At 42.5% G+C, this 21316-nt stretch overlaps 1 protein-coding gene across 1 annotated transcript; it reads left to right on the plus strand.

Moving 5' to 3' along the window:
• Nucleotides 1-236: 236 nt before the first annotated feature.
• appl1 (adaptor protein, phosphotyrosine interaction, PH domain and leucine zipper containing 1) lies at nt 237-20650 on the plus strand. The gene is made up of 22 exons (XM_066698255.1): nt 237-416; nt 5968-6066; nt 7624-7683; nt 8342-8413; nt 9021-9108; nt 9765-9806; nt 10203-10261; nt 11082-11228; nt 11527-11609; nt 11909-12067; nt 12386-12574; nt 13169-13211; nt 13628-13684; nt 14041-14132; nt 14360-14542; nt 15083-15132; nt 15523-15697; nt 16107-16143; nt 16397-16543; nt 16870-16920; nt 17537-17626; nt 17755-20650. Exons 1-22 carry the CDS (start codon nt 363-365, stop codon nt 17902-17904), a joined length of 2127 nt encoding a protein of 708 aa, XP_066554352.1. The 5' UTR covers nt 237-362; the 3' UTR covers nt 17905-20650.
• The last annotated feature ends 666 nt before the right edge of the window (nt 20651-21316 follow it).

Here is a 21316-nt window from a genome sequence, read left to right on the forward strand (position 1 = left end):
AAGCACAGAAGTCCCACACAGTCAAGCAACTGAATCAGTGTGGCCGCCATCTTGGCTCCACAGAGATGTTTACTACAACATATCTTTGGCACTTGCTTAGAGCCAAAATGGCGTCAGTTTCACCTCCCAAGACGACTGCCATGCACCCGGTGACGTAGGTTAAACCAATGGTGGAAGCGGGATTTATCACCAAAAGATTCTTCTCCCCAATCAGTACAAACGCAAGGCGGGATTTCCGCTGTGGGTGCAGCTGGGTTGGGTGTTGTGGATATTGTTGGTCTGTGGCATATCTGTGGGACTGATTGTTTATTGTCATTTTTTTTTTGGGGTTTTTTGGCTTCGGTTTGATTTAAATTAGAGCTATGCCTGGGATCGATAAACTACCGATAGAGGAGACATTGGAAGATAGTCCGCAGGTAATGGGCGATTAAATAATAGTATCTGCAGAAAATAAATGTCTGATTTAATGTATAAGAGCGCAGTATATTATTATTGGCTACATTGAAGTGTCTGAAACAATGTAATGAAACAGTGGCATATTTTAATACTGCGGTTGTTGCTTTTGCTGTCCATCTGTGAAATCGCAGTCACACCCGACACAGACCTGCATTGTAATTACGAGAGATCTGCATCTGTGCTTCATAATATCCTCTACAGCTACAGTTGGCTGCATATATATGTGCAATGTGGTGCATTTTCATGAAAAGTATTGCTATTTTAAGTATCGGACTGTATCAATCATTAGGTTATTTAAATGGCCTTCCACAGTGACGTCTTCACTGAGTGAATGCTGTCTGCTTAGCATATTAGTATATCACTTGAATCATGTGATCACTGAGAATAAGACAATTGTTTACGGACATTTTCATACTGTTTATGCTCAGTTCAATGTAAAGACGGAGGAGAGTGAAGTACATGTAATGGCGATTAAAATAAATACATATAAAGATACGTATATGCTATAAAAGCAAAGCATTAGAAAACGTCCTAATTCATAATGGCTTAGATCTCTGAGTTCATGGGAGAGCAATCATAAGTGAAAAAGGCTAGTACTTTACAGCATACTGGTATTACAGTCTGCATCAGCGACCTGTCAGTACAATTTTAAAACTGTCCAACATGAGGAAATTAATTTGAAAAACCTCCGGGGATCCTAACTACATCCTAACTCTGTTCGCTTCATGGTGTTTTTTTGGCAGGGAGAAATAATCCAGTTCATAAAATCTGTTGGATGCTCAAACGAAGTTTCATAATTAGTACAAAGGTTGATCCAAAGCTGTGTACACCCGTATCAGGGACTTGACATGGGAGATTAGTTACAATGAGATCGGTGACTGACAATTTTAATTGTTGATTTATTCTCCACAAGAACAAAACGATGAAAACGCATATATAATATCCTGATATTATGATTACAGTGGAAACATTCATGCGTAATGCGTAATGCGTAAACGTTTGTTTAATATGTAACAACAAACAAATAAATAAAAAAAAACCATCATGCATCAATCAATAATATTTATACCAGGGTTGCATGTGTTACATGCTTTCAGTGTCAACTTGAATATGTTGAATATGTCAATATCTTATTATTATTTTTTTCTTTGTAAATTGTCAAGGACAGACTCAAAGTTCATAGTCCTCAAGCCTCACAGAAAATGTGCCAATTGAAAATGCAAAGTAGCAGGCTTGGAAAACTAATGAGAAACCAAAAGAAATAAAAAATGATATCCTACAAGAGCAAGCAAACAGAGAAACCGTGGTGTATACTGGTTAGATCTACCGTCTTCTGACACAGCTGGATAAACTTCTTTCAACTTTAAATGTGCTCCCATGCCGATTAAATCAAGACAGGGAGGTGAGGACCAGTGTTGTGAATAGCATCTGAAAACGTCCCTGAAAACATCACTGAGGAGTGAAAGAACAGTGACTTTCATCTCTGTCAAAGTATGTTATGAAGTAAACATTTGCTTCACAAGTATAGCCCGGTATTTGTTTGTATTTTCAACTGTTGAGAGGATTGCCAGGATTATAGCATTTTAACCTTTTAAAAATGTAAACATTCAGGAGTTCCCTAATGTGGCTTAGCACTGGCCCTGCCATTTCCTTTAACCGTGTCCGCTTCTGTGGGAACAATGTGGAAGATAATGTTACCTCAATTACGATCCTTATTTCCTTATTTTCCAGTTTTCAAATGCAATTACATATTAGCACTCCAGAGAGAGGATTGCAGTCTCTAATCAGTGTTTGTGTTTTCATTTGATAATGAGAGCGTCTCTGTAAGCCCCAATAAAGCCGCAACATTGCCTTATCGGGTCATTCTACACAGGGCTGCCTGTTTTGTCTGCCTTAGTGAAAAATTAAACCTTGTTTGAGAGGGAATCCTGACTCTGGGTGTTGGATCTGCCTTTACATTAGCTTCTAACTCGTACATCCTGTGTCTAAACTTATCGGGGGTCTCTGCAAGTTTCTTTTCACTGAAATTAAGTAGCTTAAAGTCACCCAAAGTGGTCTATTTTTCCTTCTCCTCCTCCTCCTCCTCCTATGATATGTTTTTTAGCGGCAGATCCCCATCAGTATGTGTGAAATCCAGGGTGATAAGAGTAAGTCGCTCCAGTTTTGCTAAGATTACCACCAAAACATTGCCCGGGTCCCACGCATAGCAGCACCAACCAAAAATGAAACTGTTTAATCACTGTTTAGCCATGCACAAGTCCAGTGAGGAAATGAAGATTGGAAATATCCAGAACAACTTCCAGAGAGTGGAAAATATTCCTATGCAGCAGTGCTTCGTTATCATGAAAGTTCACAGATTGAGTTTTCAGAAGAAATTAAAGTAGGTGTTGACATTCAGTGAGTTAAAAAAAAATAACAGAAAAAAACAAAGCTGTCAAGCAAGACGCAAAGTATCCTGTATGGAAAGGCACAGTCCTCACTGTGGTCTATTTAGGATTAAGGATACATGAGGAGGAGGTACTAAAGGGACTAGCAGAATTAAAAACAAACCAATCACCTGGGCCAGATGGGATATTTCCAACAGTACTTAAAGAAATTAGGTAAATTATTTATAGGCCGCTAACTCAATTATTCCAAATGACACTTAGAACAGGGGATGTGCCAACTGACTGGAAGACAGCAAATGTCATACCAATCCACAAGAAAGAGGACAAAACTGAGCCAGGAAATTACAGACCAATCAGTCTCACCTGCATCACTTGTAAAATGTTGGAAAAAAAATATTAGAAAGAAAATAGAGGAGCATCTTAATGAGAACCATATTCTTGGAGATAGTCAACAAGGGTTTAGACGAGGCAGATCATGTCTTACTAATTTATCAGAATTTTTTGAACATGCAATTGCAGCAGTAGATCATGTGAAAGCATATGATATGATATACTTAGATTTTCAAAAAGCTTTTGATGAGGTTCCACACCAAAGACTGATCCTCAAATTGGAAGCTGTAGACATTCAGGGTAATGTAAGTAGATGGATTATGAACTGGTTGATGTCTAGGAAACAGAGGGTGTCGATTAGAGGAGTTGCTTCTAACTGGAGTGAGGTTGTTAGTGGAGTTCTGCAGGGATCAGTATTAGGGCCTTTGCTTTTTCTAATCCATATTAATGATCTGGACTCTGGGATAGTTAGCAAATTTGGCACATTTGCAGATGATCGTAAAATAGGTGGCTCAGCAGATACAATCTCGGCAGCACAGGCTATTCAAAGGGACTTAGATAATATTCAGTTGTGGGCTGACACCTGGCGGATGAAATTCATTCTGGACAAGTGCAAGGTACTACATGCAGATAACAAAAATGTCCACTATAATTACACTATGGGAGGAATAGAACTAGATGAAGTAACTATGTGGGCTCCTCACTTACTCCATCCAAACAATGTGGGGAAGAAACAAAAAAAAGGCAAACACAATGTTAGGGTATATTGTCAAAAGTGTAGAATTGAGAACAAGGGCAGTGATGTTCAGACTGTACAATGCACTAGTTAGAGCTCATCTGGATACTGTGTACAGTTCTGGACTCCACACTTCAAGAAAGATATCGCTGCTCTAGAGGCAGTTCAGAGGAGAGCAACCAGACTTATTCCAGGTCTGAAGGGAATGTCCTACTGAGAGACTGAGGAACTGAACCTTTTCACCCTGGAACAGAGGAGACTACGTGGGGACTTGATTCAAGTCTTCAAAATCATGAAAGGCATCGACCACATCAAACCAGAGGAGCTTTTCCAGATCAGCAGGGACACATGCACCCGGGGACACAAATGGAAATTGGGCTTCAAGGCATTCAAGATGGAAAACAGGAGACACTTCTTCACACAGAGAGTTGTTACAATCTGGAACAAACTCCCCAGTGATGTGGCTGAAGCTGAAAATTTGGGAATATTTAAATATAGACTGGATAGTATCCTCGGATCACTTAGTTATTAAAGGACACCAAACGAGCATGATGGGTCGAATGGCCTCCTCTCGTTTGTAAACTTTCTTATGTTCTTATTTAAATTTTTTCCAAGATGTTCATTGTTACTGTGTCTTGCAGCCCTTCACTGAATACTTGAACAAAACCGAAAAAACTGTTGATTCAAGAGTGAGAAACTTCCCATTGTACATAAAGAATACCAGGTGTTAAGCACTCTCTTATAGAATATAACCCGTGTTTCAAGGTCAGAAAAGTAAATGCTGGCATGGACTCCTTGGCACTTTTTGTCAAATATTAAGTTGTGATAACACAGGCTCTACACAGAGTAACCATATTCTGACCCATATCTACCCCCAGTGGTAGCTTTGTTCACAATACAGCATTCACACAAAGTAGGTCTGCACTTTTTGAATTAAGAAAATGAAACATTATTTACATTAACAAGCTCATGTCACCGCAGATACATCAACATAGGCATTTTCATGTTTGAATTATTGATAGAAAAAGATTAGCACAAAGAAATAAGCCACACTTTTCCTTTATTGTTGAATATTTTTTTTTTTTTTTTTGTTGTTGACTGTTCCTAGATTGGAAACATGACTAATGTACATGTTAATCTCAGAGGACGTTTCAGTCAGTGGATATTACACGAGTCTAAAAACAAAGAATGAATTTGAGCATGTGGTTTAAGTACGAGAATCAATTAGTCTTTCCCAAGCTTCTGGGGCCAAAAGAGGAAGTTTTTAATGAACCTATAGCAGTACCATTGGGGAAACTACTAAGGATCATAAAGTCAGACTTGAAACTGCAGAAACAAAATCAATGAACCTATAGCTGAGACCTTATTTGTTTCCTTATCCCCCCTTATACAGGGTGAATCAAATCTAGTTTATAATCAAAAATAACCCCCCCCCCCCCCACACACACACACACACACCATGTTACAGATGTGCTGCAGAATTTAGCAGCACTGAGCTCAGCAGCTAAATTTAGCCGATTGCACACTCTGCCCTCACACTTTTTGACCTCCCTGCTGTAGTACTAGAGACGTTAAGAGGGGTGTGGGAGTTTAAAGGGATAGTTTCTGTCATCTCTGCTTCCTGCAGCACGCTTTCTAGTTTAATATCCTTCTTTACCATTTGCCTCTCAATCTGTGGTGCAGCTTCCTCCAGAGTACCATATCCCCCTCCAAACATTTATCTTATAGGTTCATGTATAAACTGTGGTGTGTTTCCCAGTACTTGTGCCAGTATGTCAACCAAAGCAAGGAGAAAAATAAATAAATAAATAAATAAATAAATAAAGTAAATAAATTGATGAAGTTGCCAGAGGACACAAAATTAATTGGGGGTGTGTGGATATTTATGGCCATCACATCAGTTTCAGCAGTTTATTCTTGTAAAATAAAATCTGTGTATGCTTTATATATTCAAAAATAGGTCTGTGTTATTGGTATTTTTAAGCAGGAGCACAAGTAGCAGAGTGAGCTCCTCTCTGTGCGCCGTCTCACTCAGTGTGCCTCTGTCCTCCTGTGCAGACTCGCTCTCTGCTGGGGGTGTTCGAGGAGGATGCAGACGCCATCTCCAGCTACTCCCACCAGCTGTTCCAGGCTATGCAGAGGATCTATGACGCGCAGGTGAGCTAAGAACCCGGTCACCGTGATGGCTGAAATGACAAGACTAGGTGGACCAGTGGTTGTTGAATGTGTGACCAGGCAGTAGGTTCCTGTTTGAAGCCCTCACTCTGCCACTGTGTGCCTGCCTAAGCTGGCTGAGACAGATCGCTCTAAGATCATGAGTGGCTCTTGTCTTTGCCAGGATCAGATCAACTGCCCATTTTGAAAACCCCTACAAACAATACCGCCAGTGTCTTATTAAAGACCTTGCAGCAAAGCCCTTGACCGCACTTGTAGCTCCTGATCACTATCGGTGGTGTGTAATATTTTGCACCAAGCCAATTTGCTATGGTGAGAGTCTCAACCGCTGTGTAACAATTAATGCCAGTGGCTGTCTGCTTCCTGATTTGCCAGTCTTGTGCTGGATGGCTTCCAGCCAGGCTAGTCCCAGTAATTACTCTTCACTAGGTGGGGCGTCTCCCGGTTATACAGGATTAGCTGCATATTTAAAACAGCTTTTAAAAGCATGCTTGCTGTAAGTGAACTCTGATTCCTTGTCACGAGTGCGCACACACACACATGCACACATACGCACACACGCACAGTTACTCTGCAGTGTCATGGATTAGGATGAAACCTGATCAGTCAATGCTGTGTGTGAATGGAAGTTATCTCTCGCACTCACACAGTGCTGAGTATATACAATACTCATGCAGTGGAACCAGCATCTGCCTACTAACTAAAGTGGAGTGACCTCTGGGGCACAATGGGGACTGGCTCTAAAGTGACACTGAAGCCAGTTGTTTTACTTTTGGACAAGTGGGTGGTACAGTATACAGCACAGACTGATCAAAGTTCAATCAAAATAGATCCTGCTGCATTTATTATTGTTATCTCTCCCACTTCCTGCACTCTCTACCTGTCCGGCCGGTTCCCTGAGAGCCGCAGACATTGCCTGTCTCTTCCAGGATCTTGAAGTCGATCAGTCTAAAACAAAACACAGCAGGGTAACCTAAGAGATGTTACAAACTAGGCTTTTGTAACTAAGAATCCTCATGTGATCTGATATGTTGAGGGATTTGGGGTATTTATCCCGTAGGGACCCAGTGTGACATATATGCCACAAACATTTAACAGGCTTGACAGTAAATGTATTATCCCAATTTGCCACACCTCTGCCATTACATCTGTGTTACACTGGGTGCTCTAAGGGTTTTTGACACCAGGGTTAACACCATCTGAAAAAATGCCCGGAGATCTTTATTGTCCAGCATGGGGGTAAAGTCAAGGACCCTTTCAAAAGTTGGTACCCCAGCACATTGTCTTAATCTTCACTCTGGGCCTCCTGTGTGGAATATGTGGTCCAGAGAGATGAGGCATAGTCTTTCTACTGACTCCAGAGCACCCAGTGTTTTCTTTTAAATCCCCCAGTCGCAGTCACAAATATAGATCAGTCCTTAACTTTGAGTAGCTGTAGGTGTGATGAAACCAGTGATGGAAACCAGACCTGAGACATCAGTAATACACAGGAGAACAAAGCTACGGCTCTGACCTCTTCCTCTCTGTTCATGTTCGCAGAATGAACTGAGTGCAGCCACTCACCTGACCTCCAAGCTGCTGAAGGAGTATGAGAAACAGGTAAGGCCTGGGGCAGCTGCTGCTTCTGGGGCTCTGTGACTTGGGTAAGATTGGGAGTGCTCCTGTTTAGTAACAATCTCTTTTCTTAACAACTTAAGAGTTTGTCACAGCTCTTTGAAGCTTTCCTGCTACATATCTAGCTTCAAGCTATTCTGTAATGTTGTTTTCTTCCTAATAGATGTGCGTGGTTACAGGAGAGATGACTGTGGACAAAAACCCTCTGGATACAATATTAATTATTATTATTATTATTATTATTATTATTATTATTATTAGTAGTAGTAGTAGTAGTAGTAGTAGTAGTAGTAGTAGTAGTAGTATTATGATAAAAAGGAACATAAACAGTGTATCTTTAGATTACAGTTTTTATTATTTCTTTAGTATGCTGATAAAACAATGCTATTTATTTAAAGTTCTGTTGTATGCTAAATGACAATCAGTTGCAAACTTTTGATGTACTGATGTACATTTTAAGCAGATGTTCTGTATGACCTTTCCTTGTATCTGTTTTCCTTGCCTTGTATGTTTCTATCCTTCAGATGTGCTGTAGATTGGTATTTTCATATCAGGGTATGCAGCTCAGTCCCAAATGTGCCCCAGGTTCACAGCAGCTCAATGAATTTCAAGCACTGGGTCAATGTTCTCCCTCTCTTGGCAGCGGTTCCCCCTGGGCAGCGATGATGAGGTCATGAGCTCCACCCTGCAGCAGTTTGCCAAAGTGATCGATGAGGTGAGTTTTGCCCTGTTTGTCTGACACTGGGCAAGTACATTTTTCATAGGTCCTTAGAGAGAAGCATAGGACCTTATATTCCCAGCTCACTCTTTAAAGCACTGGTCCTGCTTTTTGAGATTCACATTGCGAATTGGAGGCAGTTAGTTAATTGGAAAAAGTGTATGAAAGGTCAGCTGAGATTGTGGTTGTGCCTTCAGTGAAATCTCCAGGGACGATATCCAGAGAGAGCCTTGAGAAGTGTGGAACATGTGTTCTTGTCAGCGCCCTCTTCCTCCCATAGAAGTATTTAATTAAACTCCTCCTGCATTCTCTAGCGCTTTCTCTCTCTTGCTGTCAGAGGCGTTTTATTGGCACTACTGTGTGAAGTATTGTGGGAGCTGATACAATAAACAACCGCCATGCCAGAGGCATATTCACACCAAGGAATTAAGAACTAAAAATGGATATTAAACAAACACACTCCTGGCCTTCCCACTCCTTCTCTTCTTGCATCTCTCCCTCCTTCACCATCAGTCTTGGATGTGAGATGAGATTTGCAGTATGTGGAGTTGACTGTTGACTCTTTTCCCCTCTCTGTCTGTCTCTCTCTCTTCCTCCCTCACAGCTCAGCTCTTGTAATGCAGTTCTGTCCACGCAGCTCGCTGATGCCATGATGTTTCCCATCACCCAGTTCAAAGAGAGAGATTTAAAAGGTAAGGAAGTCCTCTCACTGTCAATGCAAATGCCCACCTCTTGTAGAGAAATTAACAACATCAAGTTATGTATGTAGTGAAGCCTCTACTCTATAGTTCAGAGTGTCTCCTTATTCAGCAATTATTCAGGGCAACATAAGGGACTCAGACACAGTATATCAAATAGTTTTGAGGGCTCTTGTGTGTAACTAATTACTTCCCACTCCTTTTAACTGAAAAAATGCATATTCCTTTTGTATAGTTCTTCACTGCTCTCTCCTGTATTGCACAGTCAATGTTTCTTTTTAAAATATTATTTTTAAATTGGAGAAAGTCAGTGGATTGCTTTCATATTGGCTGGATTACAATATTGGAGTGTTTTGGTTAATGCTGTCTTCAATTAACAATTCCAGTTTAGAGCTTTATGTTTTCTTGTGTTGATTTTTGTGAATTTTGTATTCAGACATCAACCCAAACTATATTTTAACTCTAACCTGCCATAACCACCTTAAAATATCCATGACAGTACCTTGACTGTCACGACTTATTTACCAACCAGTCTTGAAATGCACAGCATTGCAAATAAAGCCTTTGTGCCTGAGGAATTCTGAATTGGCAGTGAAAGCATTTGTGATTAATAATGGCTTTGTAATTTCTAAATTGTGTTTTCTCTGCAGAAATCCTCACCCTTAAGGAAGTGTTCCAGATTGCAAGCAATGGTGAGTAGCCACCATTTCTGGGCCTTGTTGTCTCCATCATGCATGCCTCATACTGTGCAGTAGTAGGTATCCTCACTACTTACCGAACATCTACCTCAGTTTAGTCATTAAGGGAACAGATGTAATTAAAAGTCAGGGGGCAGTCCGTGCCTCAGAAACTGAACACATGCAGCGGATTCAAAAATACCATGTTCATGGGGGGGCTGTGAAGATTTCAATTTTGTATCCTTAAAGTTAAATTCCCTTGTGTACCCTGTGCTGTTTCTGGCAAGTCTGTCTGTTCTCGTATGCTCCAGCCTCTGGCCAATTCTCATTGATGAACAGCTCAAGAAGTGGCAGCACTGACAGCCTGACCAGCATTAAGATGTAACTGGGTTCCTTTTGTTTCTTATTCAGATCACGATACGGCCATCAACAGATACAGCCGGCTGTCCAAGAGGAGGGACAATGAGAAGGTTGGCAGGAAGTGCTTTCAAGTCAAAGCTCAGATATTGACTGACAGTGCATGGGCGACAGTGTAACTTAATACGTTTTGTATTAATTGTTTGTATTGCTCTTGCGCACTCTAGTTTCAAGGAATTCAATCCAAACACTATTCAAATTTTCAGTGGTAGGTGACTTTTTTGAAAGCTGTTCCACACAACTGGTAAAGCTGACAAGTTACGGGCTGCAGGTTATTGATCTTCACTCTGAGTTTTGGCATGCATGTCTTGCTGGTTGTTTAGTGATCATTAATGTACATTTTGTGTTTAGTGTAAAGAGCTGCTTGTATTGAAAGCGCTGCACTGAATTGGATTGGAGGATGCCTAACTCTGCAGTCACTCACAGCTTAAGCTTGTAGACATCAGAGGATTTATTGAGCAAAATAACCCCATGTATCCAAAGCAGGGGTGCCAAACTGCAGCCTGGGGGGTCTCGTGCTGCCTTTGTGTTCCAACATTAGCTCTGAAACACTCAATAAATTTAGTAATTTTCTCAGTTAGGCCTTTTTAAGATTTCCATGTTTAATATTCATAGCTGAAAACTTCAAATATGTTCATTACTCCAGATATCGCATTCACATACCAGTCTGGAGTCTGTGGAGAAGTGTTCAGTTCAGTTTTAATCCGATCAATCGAGGTGCTCCAAGCTAGGTTTGAGCAATACCCACAACACACTGTGGCCCTCCAGGACCAAAGTGTAATGCCCCCTAGTCTTAACCAACTGGTTCGAGGAGGCAGCTGAGGGGTAACGGCAGGGTGCTGGTTGTAACTGCAATGTGTTACCATGTCCCAGGTGAGGAATGAGGTGATGGAAGATGTGTACACCTCCAGGAAGAAGCAGCACCAGACCATGATGCACTATTTCACAGCCCTTAACACTCTGCAGTACAAGAAGAAGATTGCCTTGCTGGAGCCTCTGCTGGGATACATGCAGGCACAGGTTTGCACTTCACTTTACAGCTCCTCAAGGCACTATGGATTCCATGGATTCCTGCATAGTGTATTACAAGGGATGAGATTGTACACACAAACATGCTATTGCCTGTCACTTATAGGCTGCGTACAGGAGCGCCTTTCAGGTGCCTTGATGTGGTGTATCATACAACCCTGTAATTTGCTCTAAATATGAGCTCACGTTCCTCTACCACAGCAGATGCATCAGTTAATTAATTTTCATCACTTTCCACAATGATCTACACTTGGAGGGATTACCTGATTCGGCCTGTTCTCTCTTTCAGATCAGTTTCTTCAAGCTGGGCTCTGAGAACCTCACTCAGCAGTGGGAAGAGTTCCTGTTGAACATTGGGACGAGCGTACAGAAGTAAACGTCATTTGATTCTCCCGGTTTCCTGCTCTCCATCTCCCTGTCTGTCCCTCTCCTTCCCTCTGTTTCTCTAGTGTAAACTGTAGGGTCTTCCTGGTTAGCTCAGAGTGATTATTAAAAGCAGTGGGGTGGGCCCAATACTCTGTCTAACATCGACCATCCAGGAATGTAAATTAAAAACAAAACAAAAAATCACAAGGCATTGTAGGTTTTTACTACCCAGTTCAGCAGATGAATACCCTTTGTATTCCATGTAAAATGGGAGTGCTCTCAGTTACTCAGTCTTGTGTGCTCAGTGTGCGCAGGGAGATGGACACCGAGGTGGACGTGATGCAGCAGACCATCCAGGACCTGGAGGAGGCCAGCGACCTGCTGTACATGCCTGACCCCGACCCCATCAAGATCCCCATCAACAGAAACCTTACCCGCAAGGCTGGCTACCTCAACATTCGCAAGTAAGAGCCGAGCCCACTGGCCATGTGTGAGACTCTGAGAAGTGAAAGAATTTTCCCTTGGGCACATGCTCATTGGGTGTTATTGCAGGGTAATTGACTTTTAATTACATATCATTGAATTATACAGCATTCCCCGCCAAACAGCTGGGAATTATCATGTTGTGAGTGTGAGACGGAGGCTTGTTTCTTCAGCTTTGTAGTGTTTGAAGCTGCTGTGGAAATATTTGTATTTTACACACCCCATCCTGCCTTTGTTTGTCTGATTTTTTTCCCCCCACATTTTGTGTATGTGTGCGCGTGTGTGTTCATCTGTGCCAGTAAGACGGGCCTGGTGTCATCCTCCTGGGACCGGCAGTACTTCTTCACCCAGGGTGGGAACATGATGAGCCAGGCGCGGGGGGACGTGGCGGGGGGGCTGGTGATGGATATTGACAACTGCTCAGTGATGGCTGTGGACTGTGAGGACCGCCGCTTCTGCTTCCAGATCACGGCCTTTGACGGCAAGAAGTGAGTACCGCCCCCTCTTTTGGGTAGAGGGCCCAGCTTCCCAGACCTGGAGGATTGCAGGGCCATAGCAAAGATAACCGGTCTTATTGTCCACTATGAAAAACACCTCCCATCTGTTCATTTGAAATATCTGTTCCATTGATCGATGTGTTACTCTGTGGGGACAGATCATGTAGTTCCTGTTGTTAATTACATATAATACATAAATAAATAAATTGTCCAAATAATTGAGTTGTTAGGGGAAAAAGTAGGACTTGATTAGGGATGTTTCTGAACTTTTGATCACATACGGCTTGTCGTCTTTTTGTGCCTTATAAGTTATACTCAGCATGAGATTTTATTGTAGTTGTTTGATGTCATTCCTACTGGTCCAGATAGAGGAGTCCTATGCAATAACTTTCACTACTGCATAGTCCTTTGTCTGCATTGCTGCAGTACGGTTTACAGTTATGACACTCCTATGGCAGCTGTCATGCTTCACATTGGCTAGTGCAGAAGAAGGGGCTTTTCAGATGAGATTTGTCTTCTGAACTAGGCTTGGATTCCACTTAGACGTGAGATGTGAATTTCTGGTCTTTTTCTTTGTGTTTGCAGGGTAGTGATTCTGCAGGCAGAAAGCAGAAAGGACTGCGAAGAGGTAAGGAAGACAATAGTTTCACTCTGAGATTTTGACCTGCCCACACACGCTCTCACCATCTTTACAAATAATTGTGTTTTGTGCTAGTTGGATTTGGTTTGCCAGGATTGTAGATTTGTTTCTCAAACTCTAACATTTTAAATTGGAATGTTGGAAATATAAGAATTTGAGGGCTTATCAAGCTCAAAGTAAAGGATCAAAGATAAGGAGCTGGACAGAGTTTACATAGACGCAGGCTTGGAAGAATACCAGCATGTTAACACAATGTATCACTAGATGGCGCGCTTTATACACAGCCCCCTTACAAATCCAAACTTATTGGCACTGAACACTTTGTCATGCCACCTTCTGAGGCAAGAAAAGAGTCCCTCACTAATAATCTGTATTTCCTTCCATGCGTCTCTCCCTTTCCACAGTGGATTGCCACAATTAATAACATCTCCAAGCGGATCTATCTCAGTGAAAACCCAGAGGTAAGTCATCAGGGCCTTATTATCTCTTTTCAAGTCAGTGTGACATTAATGTGATAAACATTTTAACAGGATTTGCAAAACTCATCCCATTATTGTAATTTACTAGGCCTCAGTATGTGACATATATGTTATGCTAGTTTCCTAAGGGTTTAACTGGGTATAGATGTTAAAATACAGGCTACTGAGCATGCCCTATTCCTATAGCCCAGCACTTTCTGGTTAATGACAAGTTAAATACACGTGCAAAATAAATCGGTGTAAAAGCAGTGTTTGGAATGCTCCTCACTTAGGCTCAGTGTCTGTCGCATGTGTGTTTGTGTGAGTTTGTGTGTTGAGAGCTCTCTCTCCATTGGCAGGAGATTGCCGCCCGAGTGAACCAATCAGCGCTGGACGCTGTAACACCATCGCCCTCATTCCAGCAGAGACATGAGAGCCTGCGGCCAGCCCCGTAAGTCCACACATCCCCCCATCCCCAACACCACAGACAACATAGATACAGCCATTCTCGGCAACTCGGCCCTTTCAGGACTGCAGCCACACAAATACAAAATCACAGGGGAAGCAAGTTGTTTACAGCCCCTAGCCTTAATTGAAAATCATCTTTGCTTTTGAGTGCCTGTAGTGTTAAGAGTCTGTGTTTCCAGCCCTCACAAACTCCCTTTCCCTCCCTGACAGACAAAGTCGCCCCAAGGCTTCCCGGACCAGCAGCTCAGGATCAGTGGGCTCTGAGTCCCCCGCCCTCTCCACCCTGTCCCTGGATGCACTGGTGGCCCCGGACACACCCATCCAGTTCGACATCATATCCCCTGTCAGCGAGGAGTATGCCGGGCAGGCCAAGAGCACAGGACCGGCTGGCAGGTGGGGGCGTTGGACACCGGTGCACAGTACAGGGCCTTCACTACACACTGTCAAAGAGTTCAGCTGGGTCCCTGTGATGATGGTTCTTCTCACCCAGTTTCAAAGACCGCAGAATGGCTCACTTACAGTCTGGCAGCATTAACTGATGTGAGCGTGGATGTACTTCACTGTTGCAGAGCTTTTGAAAGGGTTTCAGATTGGCTGTTAAGACTAAATGTTCCTCTGTCCAAGGGTAGTGTCTAAAACTCATCGCTGTCTGATTTAGCTAGTTAGTAATGTTTTATCAGTGAGGGGAGTGGAACTGCTATCAAGAGGAAATCTTACCTTGTGCGCACACGTTTGTTATCTCATCGTATCACCCCTCAGTTCAAATAGACACACACACACACACACACACACACACACATCTTCTTACAGTTACTGTTTTGTTCCATCAGTTATTTTCTTTGTCTCTTTTTCATCCGGCCAGATGTAGAGGCAGGATCATGCAGTGCGATCAGTGTTAATTAGTGTTTTTCTTATTCCCCTTCCTGAATGAAGGACAAACCCATTTGGAGAGTCAGGAGACACGGAGTCTGAGGAATCTGAAGGTGAGGCTTACTGAACCAATAACCACAGACTGTTATCCAGCACCACTAAAGGCGTTCATCTGAGGTGAAAGTGTGTTGGGGGGTATTTTTACAGAGTAGACCATATCATTGTGTCACCTTTTCAATTTTTCATTTATTTATTTTTACAAAGGCAGAAATTTCACCTACTGCGTTTCCTTTGACACTGGTGGTCTGACAGCACTTTTTTCATATATTGAAAAGCAAAATGTTAAAATAAAATCTGAAATGATCCCCCTTAGTGCGGTTTGTGACCCTCTGCCTTTCCATGTCATTTGTCTGACGCACACCTGAAAGTGGTGTGTTGTGTGCAGTGGGGGGGTTGTGGCCATGACCCTGAGTGACAGTGGGCTGTTCTCTGCTGATTTTCAGACTCCATCCTGCACCAGCTGTACATTGTGCACTTCCTGGGCTCCATGGAGGTGAAGTCAACCGAGAGCCCTGACGTCATCTACGAGACCATGCGGCACATCCTGGCCTCCAGGGCCATTCATAACATCTTCCGCATGACTGAGTCCCACCTACTGGTCACCTGTGACTCCCTGAAGTGAGCCTCCCGCCTCTCTCTCTCTCTCTCTCTCTCCTTTTTTTTTTGTTCGACCACAAAGTGTCAGTGTAGTTGGACATGAGCTTTCATATTGAAAAACGATTGACCAAGCTTGTATGTACTACACTGTTTAATCCTTCTTAGTCAACCCTTTGTTTTTTAAGCGGTGCCTCATTTAAGTAGTCATTTTCTCTCGTCTTCCCATTCCTCTTACCTTTTCCATGTCCTTGTGCTGTGATGTAAGTGATCCTCTACTGACGCTTCTCTTTAAGCTGTTGTTTGCCATAATTACCCACTTCAGCAACAGTGGACCTTGAGAGTGGTGAGGGAAATTTCTGTTGTGATTCCTCAGTGTGTGATAATGGTGGAAGAAGCCATATTTACATTCTCTTTGTGTGTTTGACCACAGGCTCATTGACCCGCAGACTCAAGTGACTCGACTGAGGGTAGGTCTCGCCTTACTTTCTATGTACTGTACATCCACAGATGCACTGGTATAAAAATAATTAATAACTTTGGTTATTGGTTATTTGGTTTGGCCACATGAGGTAACGGGAGAATGAGCCGGCTCTGAAAGGGACCTATAAGGGGCTTGGCCTGAGTCAGTCCTGTGTCACGTGCCTAGAACAAGTGACGAATGCTGCAAGTGAGCTGTGGCATGCTGTGCCAGTAACAGAGCTGCCCTGTGTCTGCCCACAGTTCCCCCTGCCCAGCGTGGTGCTGTGTGCCACCCATCAGGAGAACAAGCGACTGTTTGGATTCCTGCTGCAGACGGCGGGGGGACGAGGGAACGGGCGGCCCATCTCCGTCTGCTACGTCTTGGAGTCCAACAACGAGGGGGAGAAGGTACTTGCTTTGGGCCAACTTATCCAATGAGAGGAGGGAAGGAGGGTGAGAGAGCTGCCTTGGACCGGTCTTGTGTGGACCGTGGCACTCTCCATATGCATGGGCTTGGATTGTTCTTCAGTGAGGGCAGCTGTTCTACAGGTAGAAAGAAATATCCCCCCCTGCAGTATTGTTACCTTAAAATAAGAAATACTGGATTTATATATTTCTTCTGAAATTGTTTGAAAACTGAATCCTGCACTATGTAGTCTACAGCTTGTAATATGACACATTCGAGTTGCAAAAGCCTCAGATTGACATTCAGCTCTCCCTCTGCTTCCCTGCAGATCTGTGACAGTGTGGGACTAGCCAAGCAGATCGCCTTCCACTCGGAAATGGTAAGTAGAGCTAGATTTTCCAACTGACTGTAGTCTTTGTACTGTACATTGTAAATAAATAGATAAAAACATTTGCCTGTGCGTCTGTCCAAGAAGCACCTCTGCTGTGGTGCACAATAAGTGTTTTGAACTTCACTACAGATACACTACTTCTATAGTGCGAATAGTAATTATGTAGCTTACTGCACTACAGGAGAATTAAGGTAGGCCAGGTTTCATATTTTTTGAAATAGTGCCAGCTGAACTTTAATATCCTTAAAAGTCTTAAAAACCTTGATGTTTAACGCCCCTCGTCCACCATCACCACATCCAACAGGAAGCTGATTGTTCTTAGATGAACTCGCTAGCCCCAGCATTTGTTATGGAGGGAGTCCAGAGAAACCCAATGAAAAGTAAATGCATTTGTTTCAGAAAGTGTATTAGGGCTGAAATATGAAATATTAGGTTTTAAAATATGTTGTGGAAGCAGATTCCACTGGTGGTTTGGCTCTATAAGCTACTAGTAACCGAACAGGAACGAAGGGCCAAAAAGCCTCCTCTTGTGTCTTATGTCTCCGGTAACTGGTAACTCACTGGTAACTCTGCAGTCACTGACCAGGCCTGTGTTCTCTCTTAGGACCGCCGGGCATCTGAGAAGCAGAAGGAGCTGGTGAAGGCCAAGGAGAAGCAACAGGAGGAGCTGAGCAAACAGAAACAGATCGAGAAGGTACAACGCTACAGCCACCACAGACACACACACACACACACACGCTGCTCATACTGTTACGAAGGTGGCCCTCTGTACATGCTAAACAATGTCCTGCCTGTAACCAATCCCTCTTACTTCTTCCCTAGGACTTAGAAGAGCAGAGTCGCTTGATAGCTGCTTCCACTCGGCCCAACCCAGCCGGCGGTGATGGGCAGTTTTTAGTGCTTAGCAACAGCCAGTCAGAGGACAGCGATGCGGGGGAGGAGGTGCGAAAGAAGGGCGAATCGGAAGCCTGACCTGCCTCCCTCCAGGATATAACCTGACAAACTGACTGCTGCCCTCAAGCCTCACTTCATCCAATACTTTCATTCTATTCCTGCCTACTGTCAGAGAGAGCATGTCACATTTTTTAAGCTTGATATTTCAGCTCTCCGGGTGATTTTGTTTTTCTTTCTTTCTCTTCTTAGTATGAATCCAGTATTTTATACCAGCTTCTTTATTGAAAAGAAAATATATAAATATAAACTTTTAGTGTAAATGTTATTTTTTTTAACCTGTGTAAAACAAGGCAGTACTGAAACTATATCATTACTAAAAAAACAAAATGAAATATATATGAAGCATTTTCTTTTTTAATTGCACGTGTTAATACAATGACAGATTTATAATGGTCTATAAAGTATGAAATACTGTACCTTTAACTAACATATCCTGGGTTTCTGTTCCAGGTTTAGAATGAGATGAGAATATTGTAGGAATGCATGTGGTGATGATCAGATTTCCAGGCTGTCAGTCTTTGATTCCGTCTTTAAGGTTATCATACTATGTCATTAGTTAAAGCACTGTAAACTGTGGTAATACCAATGTTGACTGACCAATCAATCTGGCCTTGTGATTTCTCCTCTTCTACTGGGCTTCACAGCCTGATTGACTATGTATAGCTTTTATGGCCTGGACTTGTTTCTATTACCTTTTGGCATCAGTTGACATGGGTCTCCAAGCTGTGTCCCAGCAGCCCTCCAGGCCAAGTCGCTCTTGACAGTGGGGAGTTGGATTACATTAAGCAGACTTGAGGTCATCACTGATTTAATGCTGACGTTGTTTTTCGTGGAAGTGGAAGTGGGGAAGATGGTGACGGCCACCCCTGGTCGATACTCTGTTGGCAAAAACAAGGTGCAGAATACTGGCTCTCGCTGTGTGGGCATCTTTTCATACTTTGCAAGAGGAATTGGGGACAGTGCAGGAAAGTCATGAGGCTCTTAGGATCTGAAGATATCAGCTGGACATGAAGCGCAGATTCACTGGTGATGTCTGCTGATCAGGGTGACTGGGTGAAAACAATGTGGTGGGGCAGGGCGATTGGGAAGAAGCATACCATCCATCACCATCTCTTGTATGAAGATAGTGCTAGAATACCAAGAGAAAAATGGGTGGAAAACTGTAGCAGCTACGTTGTCCAGGTTGGCAATGCACGGTGGAAAGATTTTGATACAGCAGATGGGGAAACCCCAGAACAACATGGACAGGAGAAACACTAGAATGCCCAAGTCAGAGCATAAATACAGCAGTGCACTGGCTTGTCTGAATGGTAAATGTACTTGCTGCTCACATGGTCTGCAGTCTGCGCAGCCTACAGGGAAGAGAGGAACAGTCTTGGTCTAAAAAGTCTGATGCTCTTGTGCAAAGAACACATTTGTTCTCCTTGGATTCTTAAAATCTTACAGCAACCTCTGCCTTTTAATAATGTTTTGAAAAGAAGTATCACATTGTTCAAGTATACATACACATTCTTCCTGTTTATGCAGATTTGTTCAGTTCTTGTCCTGAGAACTATGAAAAGCACAATGTGTGTCTATCTCTGATCCTTGTTGATTTAAATCTATCAATTGTTTTGTATCTGATTTGCTGAATTAGAATCAGTTCTGTACTGAGCAAAGTAGATGTATTTTCTCGTCAGAAATGGACAGTGTGGTCAATGTAAATCATGGTTTATGAATGAGACGTCCTGTCCAGGGCAGAGAACTTCAAATCAGAGCAGTGAATATACAGCATCGTAAACCAAGCCAGATCTGCTGGTAGTCAGCTCCTCACAGCAGTTGTGATGCATTATTGTAGTTGGTGATACTTGCAAATAGAAACACTTGAGTGTAAATCATTTTCTGTGGTGCAGATGTTACCGAACTGCAAATGCTCACATGAATAGCAGGAGTCAGCACTATGCACTTCTCAACTGAAACATTATTTTGGTGTACACTACTTGTTTTTTGACAGTGGCCTTGGTTTACTGTGGGCCTGAGTTTCAGCTTTACAGGCGAGTTCCTGAAGGAGATACAAGATCTAATTGAACAACAACAACAACAAAAAGGAAGTGTTGAAATATTTTTTTTGAACGAGGAGTGCATTTGCAATTCATTTACCATGTCCACCAACCTATTTTTTTGTGAGATAGAAGGCCCATATTCCTTTTATGAGACTTTTTTTCTCATTGGGTAAAAACAGGTGTTACATTGTTTTATGGATATGGCCCACAGTCTACAATGTGGGGGAACCTGTGTTGAAGTATCAATGAGAAATGTGTGTGTAGAAATGTGTGAATGTATGTACACTACAAAAGGACTGTATGAAAGGAAATTAAATGTCATATCAGCCCTTTTCTTTGTGCAATTTTGAAGGCCAAACCCATGTTGTATAATCTTGTATAGTGCTTTTTGCATGCACGTGTAATGTTAAATATTCAAACGCTGATTTTATAAAAGGGGGAGCTACTTACCAGCTTGTCAGAGCTCCTTCATTAAACTGGTTAAACTAAAGTGTGCTTTATGTGCCGTCAGCCTGAACAATTAAAACCATGGGTCTGGGATTGTCTTACATATATTTAAAATGAGGCAAGACTTTTGTAACAAGCTGTTTACATCAAATTTTAATAAGGGTTTAATTTTTGTGTTTGTTTTGTTTGCCCCCCCCAATTCCCTTCTCGATTGGTGTATACTGTGGTGATGGAACAGTGAAGTATTGTAATAAAGATTATAACTTGTAACAGCATTTTGTTTACTAATTTAGGATAGGAGATAAAACATCATGTCTTTAACTGACACATTGGTAAGGAACAAGAATGGAGCTACACTCACCTAATTGATTATTAGGAACACCATACTAATACTGTGTTTGACCCGCTTTCTCCTTCAGAACTGCCCTAATTCTACGTGGCATTGATTCAACAAGGTGCTGAAAGCATTCTTTAGAAATGTTGGCCCATATTGATAGGATAGCATCTTGCAGTTGATGGAGATTTGTGGGATGCACATCCAGGGCACGAAGCTCCCGTTCCACCACATCCCAAAGATGCTCTATTGGGTTGAGATCTGGTGACTGTGGGGGCCAGTTTAGTACAGTGAACTCATTGTCATGTTCAAGAAACCAATTTGAAATGATTCGACCTTTGTGACATGGTGCATTATCCTGCTGGAAGTAGCCATCAGAGGATGGGTACATGGTGGTCATAAAGGGATGGACATGGTCAGAAACAATGCTCAGGTAGGCCATGGCATTTAAACGATGCCCAATTGGCACTAAGGGGCCAAGAAAACATCCCCCACACCATTACACCACCACCACCAGCCTGCACAGTGGTAACAAGGCATGATGGATCCATGTTCTCATTCTGTTTACGCCAAATTCTGACTCTACCATCTGAATGTCTCCACAGAA

The sequence above is a fragment of the Amia ocellicauda genome, chromosome 3, assembly GCF_036373705.1.
Source record: "Amia ocellicauda isolate fAmiCal2 chromosome 3, fAmiCal2.hap1, whole genome shotgun sequence".
Taxonomy (NCBI): Eukaryota; Metazoa; Chordata; class Actinopteri; order Amiiformes; family Amiidae; genus Amia; species Amia ocellicauda.